This window comes from Miscanthus floridulus, chromosome 8 (assembly GCF_019320115.1).
Source record: "Miscanthus floridulus cultivar M001 chromosome 8, ASM1932011v1, whole genome shotgun sequence".
Classification (NCBI taxonomy): domain Eukaryota; kingdom Viridiplantae; phylum Streptophyta; class Magnoliopsida; order Poales; family Poaceae; genus Miscanthus; species Miscanthus floridulus.
In genome coordinates this window covers 228,890,012-228,902,210 of record NC_089587.1, presented here as the reverse complement: position 1 = coordinate 228,902,210, position 12,199 = coordinate 228,890,012, and the positions used below count along the sequence as shown (strand labels likewise).

The 12,199-nt window shown below is 45.5% G+C and overlaps 2 protein-coding genes across 2 annotated transcripts; both read left to right on the top strand.

Annotated features, from left to right (window-relative positions):
- Positions 1-5,051: 5,051 nt before the first annotated feature.
- On the top strand, positions 5,052-9,943 carry LOC136478476 (uncharacterized). The gene is made up of 8 exons (XM_066476944.1): positions 5,052-6,163; positions 6,346-6,430; positions 8,518-8,614; positions 8,698-8,761; positions 8,849-8,905; positions 9,020-9,057; positions 9,164-9,245; positions 9,466-9,943. Exons 1-8 carry the CDS (start codon positions 5,123-5,125, stop codon positions 9,553-9,555), a joined length of 1,554 nt encoding a protein of 517 aa, XP_066333041.1. The 5' UTR covers positions 5,052-5,122; the 3' UTR covers positions 9,556-9,943.
- A 441-nt stretch (positions 9,944-10,384) lies between these two features.
- Positions 10,385-12,091, top strand: LOC136478475 (large ribosomal RNA subunit accumulation protein YCED homolog 1, chloroplastic-like). The gene is made up of 2 exons (XM_066476943.1): positions 10,385-10,975; positions 11,553-12,091. The coding sequence occupies exons 1-2, from the start codon at positions 10,446-10,448 to the stop codon at positions 11,977-11,979; spliced, it is 957 nt and encodes a 318-aa protein (XP_066333040.1). The 5' UTR covers positions 10,385-10,445; the 3' UTR covers positions 11,980-12,091.
- Positions 12,092-12,199: the final 108 nt, after the last annotated feature.

Below are 12,199 nucleotides of genomic sequence, written 5' to 3'. Positions count from 1 at the left end.
GCTGTCTCTAACTCATCATCTTTTATAGTTTCTTATCAAGTCTCATTTAATTGCATAGATGGACCGAGCAAAAAGAAAGGTGATGATAACTAAGTAAAAGGTCAAGAGAGGTAGGGGACAGGCAACCTATATTCCCAGTGACAGAAATCTTGATGAAGATCTTGCTGAAGAAGAAAGAATTTAGAAGATGGGAATGACCATTCGTGTGTGGCCTGATTCTCCTCTACACATTTTAGAGTTTGATAGCAGCTACATGAGAGATAACACTGATGTGTTCAACCTCAATCCTCCCCAAAATAGTGACAATCATAAGGTCATTGATTATTCTATGAGTTGGAAGAAGACTAGTGAAGCTAGAGAGATTGATCCTTACTCCTCTGATAGATCCAATGGCATTGATTATAGATTTTGGAATGCTTTCCAATCTGATTTTTATGCCACAGCCATCCTATCCAAGTCAAAGGGCAAGATCAATAAGATGCAGTATATTGATTTTGGTGACTTGGAGAGCATAGATGATCATCAATTTACTACAGCCATCAAGACCTGTGACCGCTTTGAGATGACAGACATCATGAGTTTCAGGTATGATTGGAACAGGGAGATTCTTGCATAGTTCCATGCCACTTACTATTGGAATAGGGAAGTGGATGAGCTTCATTAGATGACTGATGGGCGACATTATCGCATTGATTTTATCACCTTCTGTCATATTCTTGGTTTTGGACACATCCATTGGGGATATGAGAGGATTCATAATGAGCATCGTCTTGAGCCAATGGAAGTAAGCTTTATGTGGGAGGATCAAAATCTTGCAGTTCTTGATTGGTCAAGGACCAAGCTCAAGAGCTTCTATTACATCATGAACAATCTTTTTAGAATCACTCTTAACCCTAAAGACAATGCAACAGATTTGAATGGCTATATCACTAATGTGTTGTCTAGGTTTCCCAGCTGTAAAAAGTTTAATGTTCTAAGATTTATTTGGGTTGAGCTAGCATATGCCATGGATGATGGGAGAAGATCTTTGCTCTATGCTCCTTACCTCATGTTTATGATTGAGAGGGTGACTGGCATGTGGTTCCCTAAGAATTGTGAGCACACTGTCTACCCCATGGTGGCTTAAGGGGACTTGGCTTAGCTACTCAGCACACTAGTTTTGGAGGACTTGGAGATAGTGGGGCAGCAGGCTTTCACTCTTCTGGAGCTGCACATAGAGATATTCCTGAGCCGTCTAGGGCTAGGGAACAAAAGAAGAAGTCAAAGTGGGGGAAGATGAGTGCATGGATGAAGGCAATCTTTGCTCATTGTGCATATGCTTCACAGACTGTTTATGAGGATAGAATGGAAAACAGAGAAGCAGTGAGGCATGCTAGGGAGATGGCAGGGCTACCACCCCTTCCACCAGTGTAGTCGCCACCTTAGTTTCCTAACTTGCCTCGCCTGTCTTCCTCTGACGAAGAGCAGGATTAGCCACATGAGCACCATGATGAACAGCCAGATGATCAGCAGTATGGGCACTCATATAAGCCATTCAGTCAGTACTACGGGTATCCACAGGGGCAGCATTTTGAGGAGCCCCCAATGCAGCAGGACCTTGGTGCAGAGATTCACCCTACAGAGGCCGATCCATAGGTTTAGGTAGCTTTGTTTCGCACATATTCCAGGAGACCGCGTCCTTTGACGGATCAGCCAGGTCCTTCTACTTCTGCTGGGGTATCTTCTCCGCGACATTCAGCACGCTTCATTTCACACACCCATGTCGCCGGATGTGCCCGCGTCGACTCCGACAGTGATGAGTGACTTTTCTTATTTTTCTTCTTCTTTTTGGTATTTGATGCCAAAGGGGGAGAAAATTAGAGGGGTCAACAGATTTTCGACGCTTTCGATGCCATGTGTTCTCTATAGCTGTGCCTTATGTTCAGATCTGATGAGAGTAGTTGTTAGATTGTGAGTTTGAAAGTCGCTCAAAACTCTATTTTATGAAATATGCTACTTTATGACTTAATTTGCTTTGGATATAGACATGTATTCATGGTTACTATTTTACCTTATCATATTCTGAGTTTAGATTGTTTTATATTCATATGATCTGCTGTAGAAATCTGATTGCTACCTGATTGATATAGTCTAGACGGTAGTGCCGCCCTCTGGGGTCGGTAGTGCCGCCCTATGCTATATTAGCCAGGGTCTTATGTGCTTAAACTGATATAACCTGTCATATGCTTCATGTTTATTCCTGTGACACCTTGTTCAACACTCCACAGTAGGCTTGGATGTAGGGGGAGGTTCCCATCACACCTAAAATGTGAATCATGGCCTTTTATGCCAAATTGAGAATTCAAATCTCTATTCGCATATTTAGGGGGAGGCTCCTACACCCATGGTTCGAAAATCTCAGTTTAGATTTTATATCATTTGTAAGCTCTAATTGGGTTGTCATCAATTACTAAAAAAGGAGAGATTGTAAGTGCAATCAAGCCCTATTGTGGGTTTTGGCATTGATGACCACCAAATTAGAGGACTAATGAGATTTATCGAGATGACAAGCAAGGAATCGAAAAATGAGGATGATGTACAGGTTATAGGTGTCCTAATTACAAAAGGTGGCCAGACCTAGCTCAAAGGAAGTTTAAATTCTTTTATGTTTTGAAATTGAGTTTAGGGAAAGTCGTACTATTAAGAGAGATTTTAGGATAGTTGGTCAACTGTTGAACCAGATGCTCAAATTCATAGATCTACATCCTTTCACCTAGTCAAAACAGCCAGTCAAGTTTTATATCATCTTACCTGTTTTGGTTAGGACGGCAGTGCCGCCCTGTTAAGAGCGGTAGTGCCACCCTTAACTGACCGTTGGATCCAAGGGGTATTTATACCCTTCAGGCCTAGCCCACAACGGTCGTCTTCTTCATTGAGTCATTCTGCTCGAAACAAGACAAAACCAAAGCTCACTTCTCTCCTCCATTGTTGCTACACCATCCCTCAAAGCAAATCCTTGATTCCAACCATCAAAACTTGAGAGAAAAGGCAGCAAAACTTGATTGGAGAGCAGATCCAGTGATTTCCAAAGTCTAAGAGTATTTGGTTCACGTTTGGCCGGCAGTTCTAGGGTTTGTTACTCTTGGAGCTTGCTCCTAGCCGGCTAGACGTCGCCCTTGCGCTTGCTAACTCGTGTGGCAGCCTTGGAAGGTTTGTAACCTCATTCAAAAGCTAAGAAATCACCTCTCACCTCAAGAGTTTGCTCTCTTTATTTGAGAACGAGGGTAAGGCAAGCCCAAGCCTTTTGTGGCTTCCTCAACAACGTGGACTTAGGCAAACCTTTGTGGTGAGCTGAACCATGGGATAAATCTTGTGTCTCGTGTGCTTCATCTTGTTTACTTGCTGGTTTAGCTCATTGCTAGCTGTTATTAGGGTTTGGTTGCTTGATCCACGCTTGTGTGAAGTTTATGTGGTATTCAGTTTTCGAACTAGATCTTGTCTTTCTATTGCAGGATTAAGCAGCTAGTGGGGTCAGGTTCATCTCTGTAAAATCTCAGTTATGTTAGATTTATTTTTATAGAGCGACAGTGCCGCCCTGTAAGGCCGACAGTGCCGCCCTCTGTTCTAATAGAGTTTTGAGTTGAATTTTTACAGGCCTATTCACCCTTCCTCTAGGCCTCCTTTATCTTCCTGTAGATCCTACAGGAGGAGGAGGAGGGTGGGGGAGGGGAGGGCGCCGGCGTCGGTGGTGCAGGTTGTGCCACAGACCCTCGGACGATGGCGGCGGCGGCGGAGCCACACCTACCCCAACTCCGGCATCCGTGTGTGGCTGTGGTGTAGGCGGCCGCGGGGCCCTAGATCCGGCACTCACGCGCTGCAGCAGGGAGCCTGCGGCAGTAGAGCCCGCTCTCGGTGCCAGGGGCACACCGGCGGAGGAACCCGACGGCGGCGGCGCTGGAGGCCGTGCCGCGCACGCCGGTGGAGGAAGGGAGGAGGACGCTCTGCTGCGTCCGTTGTTGGAGAAGGGAGGATGTGGGTGACATAACCTTTTTACTGTGCGCTATGCAAACCGAAGAATGCGTCTTGTGTTTGGGTTGGGTCTGTTAGAGTCAGTCTAACACGGGACACAGAGCGAGCAAGACGAACCAAACAGTATTAAGGTATGTTTTAATACATATGGTTAGTTGTCTAAAATAGTTGTGGTTAGCTAACAACTAGTTGAAGGCTTATCTAAAAAATTAGACTATTTTTTAGCTAGCCAGTGATTATCCCTTATCCAAATAGGCTCTAACCCTCATGTCTAAATACGTTGGAGCTAATGTTGACTAATGTTTAGGAGTAGCTGCTCCCTCTATGTCCCTAAAGAAAGTTGTTTTGGGCATCGACACGGTCTTAAAAACAATTTTGATCGTTATTTTTTTTTTGCTATAAAACATGGTCAATATATAATTTTATAAAACTACATTTTGAAATGAATCTATTTACATCACTTTTATATTTTCAAACTTAATCCAAAAGAATTCATTTATAGTCAAAGTTTAAAATGTTTGACTTAACAACCTCAAAACGACCTTCTCTAGGCATACGGAGGGAGTAGCTAGCACTTAGCCCTTATCCAAACATGCCTTTATTCTCGGGTTTTTTCTTCGAAAAATTATAGTAGTTCGGAAAAATGGAAAAAAACACGAATCTTAACGCAACACAGACTAGACAAAAATTCAGCGAAATTTCGGGTGAATTTCGTGAAATTTGGTAATTTAAATGATGGTCGAAAGAAAAATATGAAATTTTGTAATACACTGATACATGTGCTATATAACTCTAGACTCATCTTTTTCTATTGTTTATATTGCTTATTCTTCTATTTAATAGATGTGTAGTAATAAATCGTACTAACATTTGTTTAGATCTATTTTTTTTTAGAAAAAGCATACTTCATATGCTATTTTTTATTAAAAATTCGTCGAAACTGTGGCTGAATTTCGTGACATTCGGTAATTTTGGCGGTGATCGAAATTTTTGCAATATACCGAAATTAAAAATCTTGGACCAGACAGCACTTGCTCCGGCAGACCTCCTTCGTTCTCCCACTCCAATCTTATCGATCCGTCTCCGCCGCATTCCTCAAAGCAAACCCTAGCCAATGGACGCCGCCGCCGCCGCCGCCGCCGCCGTTCACAAGCGCAAGCGACCCGATGAGTCCGACCCCGGCCCCGGGGAGCTGGACCTCTCCGCCGCCGACGCCGTCGAGGTGCTCGACCTCCGCGCCGCCAAACGTCTCCTGCTGGCCTTCGAACGCCGCCTCCGAGACAACCTCGAGGCGCGCATGAAGTACCCCGACGACCCCGCCCGCTTCGCCGACTCGGAGATCGCGCTCCACGCCGAGACCGACCGCCTCCGCCTCCTCGCCGGCGCGCCCGAGCTCTTCCCCGACCTCGTCCCCATCGGCCTCGCCTCCTCCCTTGCCTCCCTCCTCACCCACGACAATGTCGACCTCGCAGCCGCCGCCGCATCCCTCCTCGCCGACCTCACCGACTCCGAGGACCCCTCCGACCTCGCCGCCGTCCAGGCCCTCGCCGACGCGCTCGTCGACGCCAACGCGCTCGACCTCCTCGTCCACAACCTCTCCCGCTTCTCCGAGACCGACTCCGACGAGGCTGAGGCCGTCCACAACACCCTCGCCATCCTCGAGAACCTCCTCGACCTCCGCCCCAACCTCGCCGACAAAGTCTGCGACGGAACCAAGCTCCTACGATGGCTCCTCTCGCGCCTCAAGGCACGCGAGTTCGACGCCAACAAGCAGTACGCCTCCGAGATCCTCGCCATCCTCCTGCAGAACAGCCCCGCCAATCAGAAGCGCCTCGGTCAGACCAACGGAGTCGACGCCCTGCTTCAGGCGGTTGCTATGTACAAATCCAGGGACCCAAAGACCTCCGACGAGGAGGAGATGCTCGAGAACCTCTTCGACTGTCTCTGCTGCGTGCTCATGCCCCTGGAGAACAAGGAGAGGTTTGTCAAGGCTGAAGGCGTTGAGCTCATGATCATCATTATGAAACAGAAGAAGCTGGCATACAGCTCCGCGATCCGCACGCTCGATTTTGCCATGACCAAGTTCCCACCTGCGTGCGAGCGTTTTGTTGATGTGCTTGGCCTTAAGACTGCTTTTGCGGCCTTCATGGGTAAGGTAAGTAAACCTTCCTCCTTACCCTTTCCCCAGTCTCTTCTGACATTTCAGATGATCCAGTATATTCGTTCCATTTACTCTCCTATGCTATGTGCTATGTAATAGGCCTAACTTCATCGGCCACTTATTAATCTATCTGCTTCCTGAAATGAGTCTGTTATTAACTGAAAATTCTGCCACAGATTCCTGTGAACAAGAAAAACAAGAAAGAGAGTTATCAGGAGGAGCTAGAAGAGCGTATCATTTCACTTATTGCTTCATTGTTTGGTAAGCAGGCAAGTCCACTCTAGTGTGTGTCACTTCATATTATTATTCTGTGTTGACCAGATGTGTTCTCCATGGTAATTTTTATTCTAAATCCTGTTGCTGCATATACGAGCCTGACTTTGAAGAATGAACATCAATGTATTTATTCTTTTTCTATCAGTTGAAAAATCCCTAGGTATTCTACAAATATGTTAGTCAAACAAACTAATTTCGTAGGGGAAACTGTGGATTACCCTGTATAGAAATATTTGGGCTCAATACCTTATGGTAATTAACTAGAAAGCCAGCAATGGCAAAGTGAATACCATTAAGGGCATATGCTCTTGTGCCTTCAAACTTCAGATGCACATTGAGATTCATGCAATATAGGAATTTTAGAAACATTTTTTTGTTTGCAGTGCACGAATCTCAATGCACATAACGGTGTAAACCACAAGAGCACATGCCCTTACAACAACAACAACAACAACAACAACAACAAAGCCTTTAAGTCCCAAACAAGTTGAGGTAGGCTAGAGTTGAAACCCAGCAGAAGCAATCAAGGTTCAGTCACGTGAATAACTGTTTTCCAAGCACTCCTATCTAAGACTAAGTCTTTGGGTATATTCCATCCTTTCAAATCTTCTTTTATTGCCCTTACCCAAGTCAACTTCGGTTTTCCTCTGCCTCTCTTCACGTTACTATCCTGGTTTAGGATTCCACTACGCACCGGTGCCTTTGGAGGTCTCCGTTGGACATGTCCAAACCATCTCAACCGGTGTTGGACAAGCTTTTCTTCAATTGGTGCTACCCCTAATCTATCACGTATATCATCGTTCCGAACTCGATCCCTTCTTGTATGACCGCAAATCCAACGCAACGTACGCATTTCCGCGACACTTATCTGTTGAACATGTCGTCTTTTCGTAGGCCAACATTCTGCACCATACAACATAGCAGGTCTAATTGTCGTCCTATAAAACTTGCCTTTTAGCTTCTGTGGTACCCTTTTGTCACATATGACACCAGATGCTTGGCGCCACTTCATCCACCCTGCTTTGATTCTATGGCTAACATCTTCATCAATATCCCCGTCTCTCTGTAGCATTGATCCTAAATATCGAAAGGTATCCTTTCTAGGCACTACTTGACCTTCCAAACTAATATATTCCTCCTCCCGAGTAGTAGTGCCGAAGTCACATCTCATATACTCAGTTTTAGTTCTACTGAGTCTAAAACCTTTGGACTCCAAAGTCTCCCGCCATAACTCCAGTTTCTGATTCACTCCTGTCCAGCTTTCATCAACTAGCACTACATCGTCCGCGAAAAGCATACACCAAGGGATGTCCCCTTGTATGTCCCTTGTGACGTCATCCATCACTAAGGTAAACAGATAAGGGCTCAAAGCTGACGCTTGATGTAGTCCTATCCTAATCGGGAAGTCATCCGTGTCTTCATCACTTGTTCGAACATTAGTCACAACATTGTTGTACATGTCCTTAATGAGCCCGACGTACTTCGTTGGGACTTTATGTTTGTCCAAAGCCCACCACATAACATTCCTTGGTATTTTATCGTAAGCCTTCTCCAAGTCAATAAAAACCATGTGTAGGTCCTTCTTCTTCTCCCTATACCGCTCCATAACTTGTCTTATTAAGAAAATAGCTTCCATGGTTGACCTTCCGGGCATGAAACCAAATTGGTTCATAGAGACCCGCGTTATTGCTCTCAAGCGATGCTCGATAACTCTCTCCCTTAAGGCAATAAAACTGCCTTCAGCTGCTCATCATGTAAGAGCTTTAAGTTAACTGTATATATTGATTTCACCAAGTAATACATGATACCTGTGTTACAGTATCTTCAGGAAGAATCCATTGCACATGTGGATCCAATAGTTTCTCAAATAATTGATAGAATGCCACAATTATGCTTGCATGACATGTGATAGCTTCTCACAAGTTCAGTTGCTCATCATGTAAGACCAACCCAACATCTCTTTGGTCCATACTGTATTTTAGTAGTACCTGGCTGCGATTAAGTGCTTTCTTTCTGTGATTCAGTTGTTTTATGTATTTTGTCATGTTTGGTTATTTTATACCTGTCTTTAGGTGGTATTACCAAAGGCTCACGAAGGATGAGGCTACTAGGAAAATTTGTTGAGAATGAATGTGAAAAGATAGACCGTCTGATGGAGTTCTACACAAGGTATATCTGCTGTGGAGAAAGAGGATTGCCTTACCTTTTCGGCTACTTCATTTCTTGATTGCATGGTCACTTGTGTTGTACAGGTATTCGGACAGAGTGAAAGAAGAGACTGAAAGACTTGATAGCCTTGATTTGGAAGATTTAGAGGTGCCTTTTTTATGCCTTGTTTCTTTGATCTCCATCTCCAATTCGAGCAAACAATGAATTTTTTTAACATGTTCCTATTTCTCCCAGATGGACGATGATGAGCGGTATAACCGAAAACTTGAAGCTGGGCTTTACACACTGCAGGTATTGGCATAATGAATTTGTAGTGTTGTATCCGATATAGTTTTCTCAGCCAGTGTTGGTTTGGGTTCTTGTTTACCTTATGATGTTTCTGAACTAAGTCTGTGTATGTTTCAGTTAATTGCGCTTATTCTGGGACACATCTGGCACTCTGGGTTAGTAATGTTTGTTTTGTTTTCTGTGTTACTTCGCTTTGTCGTGCATAGTTGGATTTCAATTCTAAAGTCATCGTCTTTCTTTTGGCATGTCACTGATTTTCAGGAATTCCCAGATGAGAGCAAGAGTGGAATTGCTTCTTAAACAAAACAAACTTACGAAGCAAGATGTGAAGGACATACTTGAGGTGTACCATTCATCTCCATATGTTTGCCGTTTTAGTTTGCTTCTGCTTTAGTTTGATTGGTGCTGCTGCTCTGTAATATTATCTACTATTATGTATGGTCCATAATTTGTATTGTTGTTGACCTTTTCTATGTGGCTTGGTGGTAACCCCGGTGAGAGGGGATGGCATTAAGAGCAATGACTATGATGGAGGTGTAACATCTATTGGTTTTGCATTGCAGGAGTATCATGACAACATTGGGGACTTGGATGGACCTGAAGAGAAGGAAAGAGCACAAGCGCGGACCAAGGAAATTATTGCGGCGTTGTGATGTGCAAGGTGGCCTGGGGTGTAGTTGGTTGTGGAGCAAGACAAGTCTGGTAGATATTTTGCAAGGGTTTTAGGAGAAGACTATGCTGAGCGATTTTATATTGCAGTCAGCAAGTGTGACTTACTACTCTGTTGTAGATGATGGATGGCAGAAACAAGAGGGCACTGCTTGCTTCTAATGTACTCCCTCCATTTCAAATTATAAGTCGTTCCAGCCTTTCTAGATACGTAGCTTTTGGAACGGAGGGAGTAGCGCAGTATTCAGTTCTGTTGTATTCTATTCTTGTGTAGACTAGCTAGTTATTTGCTCACGGGCTGTTCTGCATTTGTAGTCAGGAACAAAGGAAAACATTGTGAGAGGAAATGCAAGGTACACTGTTTGCTATGGATATATGCTATTCGTAGGATTTGGATATGGCAGTTCCGAGAAACTGTCATGTATCGTTGGTGGTGATGACTGTTTGACCTTTCCTTGTTCTAGAAAAAAGGCCTGTCCATGCTAAGGTTCCTTGTACACGGAGTTTTCGCTCATTTTGAACTAAATGATGAATAACAATGAATGATTATATTTAGGGATGAAAGTGGACTATCCCGCGAACCTATATATAGGCTTAATTCGCTTAATTTTGTGGCTTCCCGGAACCCACAAAATTAAGTCTGGATGCAGGTTAGCACATTTGCATCCCTAGTTATATCGCGTCAATGAACATAGAAATATGAATTACTGCCATTCCACAACATTTTTGTTTCGCTTTGAACTAATTTTTTTTTTCATTTCTTGGTTAGTTGGTTTTTTTATTATCTTCTGGTTTGTTTGCTTGGGGTGCCGATGAAGCCGAAAGAGCAGAAGCGCGGCTTGTTGACGTCTCCAGCCTAGCGCGCCACGCCATCATGTATTATCCTCAGCCTGCCGTCTCCGTGCCGGCGGCGGCGGCGGTTGCCCTCCGCCCCTCGCTCCTCGCCCTCCGCAGCCACTCCCACTCCCATTCCCCAAGGGCGTCATCCCTTCTCCACTGCCGCCGCTCCTCCACGCCGCCTCCATGGCTTAGGACTAGGAGGAGGACGCCCATCGCCGCCGTCTCCGACGACTTGGACGCTGATGAACCGGAATCGGATTCCGGCGACGACGGGCTCGCCTCACCATGGGAGGGCGCGTTCGTGTACCGCCGCGACGCCGCCGTCCACCACCTCGAGTACGCCACCACGCTGGAGCGCCTCGGCCTCGGGGACCTCTCCTCCCCCGACTCCCGCGCGCGCGCCGCCAACCTGGGGCTGGGGCTGGGGCTGGCTGGAGGGGGACAGGACAGCACTGCCGCTCAGTCTCAGACCCCCGTCCTCGTCTCCCTCGACGTCACCAGGCGCCGCGGCCGCCTGCGCCTGGACGGCATCGTGCGCACCGTCATCACCCTCGGCTGCTTCAGGTGCCGTGCCGTCAGTCTCAAACTCTTCCTTGTTCGCCACACAAGACTACTCTACCTACCTGTGCTTTGCAAATTGCAATCACTCTCTATGTATCTAGTTGATGAATGCCACCCACACTACTTCCCCATTTAGTAATTTCCTATCTACAAATTATAAAATATGCTCCAATCCTGTCCTGTGAGAATAAAACAATCCCCTTGTCATACCATGGCCTAACTTCACGTCACATTTTCCCAACACACAACAAACAACCTGCCCTGCCTTTCAGGGAAACAAAGTACTCACTCAATCCTCCGTCCCAGAAAGGGTACAATTCTTCTCTTTTTTGTAGTAATAAAAGTTTAGCTCCCCAACAGAGGCAGCAAATCATCATACTAGTGTTTAAGCTGCAAATGTCATGCATTTGTCAAAATATATGAGAAGCAGACAGAGTGAAATTCTTTATCATGGTCATCGCACCTGTTTGTTTTACACTTCTAAGTACACACAAGCCACACTGACACTGAATCATATGCACCCCCAGTGGTAACCACTAACTAACATAAGATATCATGCTTGGCTCTCTTCTTTCCTCAGGTGTGCTGAGCCAGCTCCTGAAGGCGTATTTGCGAATTTTTCCCTGTTGTTGACAGAAGACCCAGTAGAGGAACCAGACGTAGTTGACCTCGGCACGATTTTTGAAGAGGACATCGCTAAGGGTGCTTCACTAGCTGGCGCCATGGATGACGAAGACGATGACCAAGATATCGACTGGGATGACCGGCTGCACTTCCCAGCCGCTGACAAGGAAATCGATATATCCAAGCACATCCGGGACATCATTCACCTGGAGATCACGTTGGATGCAGTCTGCAGCCCCAATTGCAAGGGCCTATGCCTTACCTGCGGCGCAAACCTCAATACCAGCAGCTGCACATGCAGCAAAGACAAGCCGAAGGAGCCCAAGGACGTCAAGGGACGAGGGCCTCTCAAAGAGTTGTTGAAACCCATGCAAAAAAAATGATGCAGATACCACAAAGTTTGTAGAACTAGCGCCACCTCGCCAACTTCATCCCATGCTATAGAGTATATATACTCACTCCCAGTCAGTGTTGTTGGAGTTGAAATGGAGACATGAAGTTTTTCCTTTCCCACTGTTCAATGCCACTACATATGAGATACTTCTAGGATCTTTGAAGTATAGGAAGGCATCCATGCCTACCAGCAAAGATATCGAATAACTG

What these genes read in the sequence shown, in the direction of transcription:
- LOC136478475 (XM_066476943.1), top strand. Translation starts at nt 10,446, where the DNA reads ATGTATTATCCTCAGCCTGCCGTCTCCGTGCCGGCGGCGGCGGCGGTT. An exon ending in ATCACCCTCGGCTGCTTCAG is followed by an intron (nt 10,976 to 11,552) that starts GTGCCGTGCCGT and finishes TTCTTTCCTCAG; the next exon opens with GTGTGCTGAGCCAGCTCCTG.
- LOC136478476 (XM_066476944.1), top strand. Translation starts at nt 5,123, where the DNA reads ATGGACGCCGCCGCCGCCGCCGCCGCCGCCGTTCACAAGCGCAAGCGA. An exon ending in TTGATTTGGAAGATTTAGAG is followed by an intron (nt 8,762 to 8,848) that starts GTGCCTTTTTTA and finishes TATTTCTCCCAG; the next exon opens with ATGGACGATGATGAGCGGTA. An exon ending in ATGTGAAGGACATACTTGAG is followed by an intron (nt 9,246 to 9,465) that starts GTGTACCATTCA and finishes TTTGCATTGCAG; the next exon opens with GAGTATCATGACAACATTGG.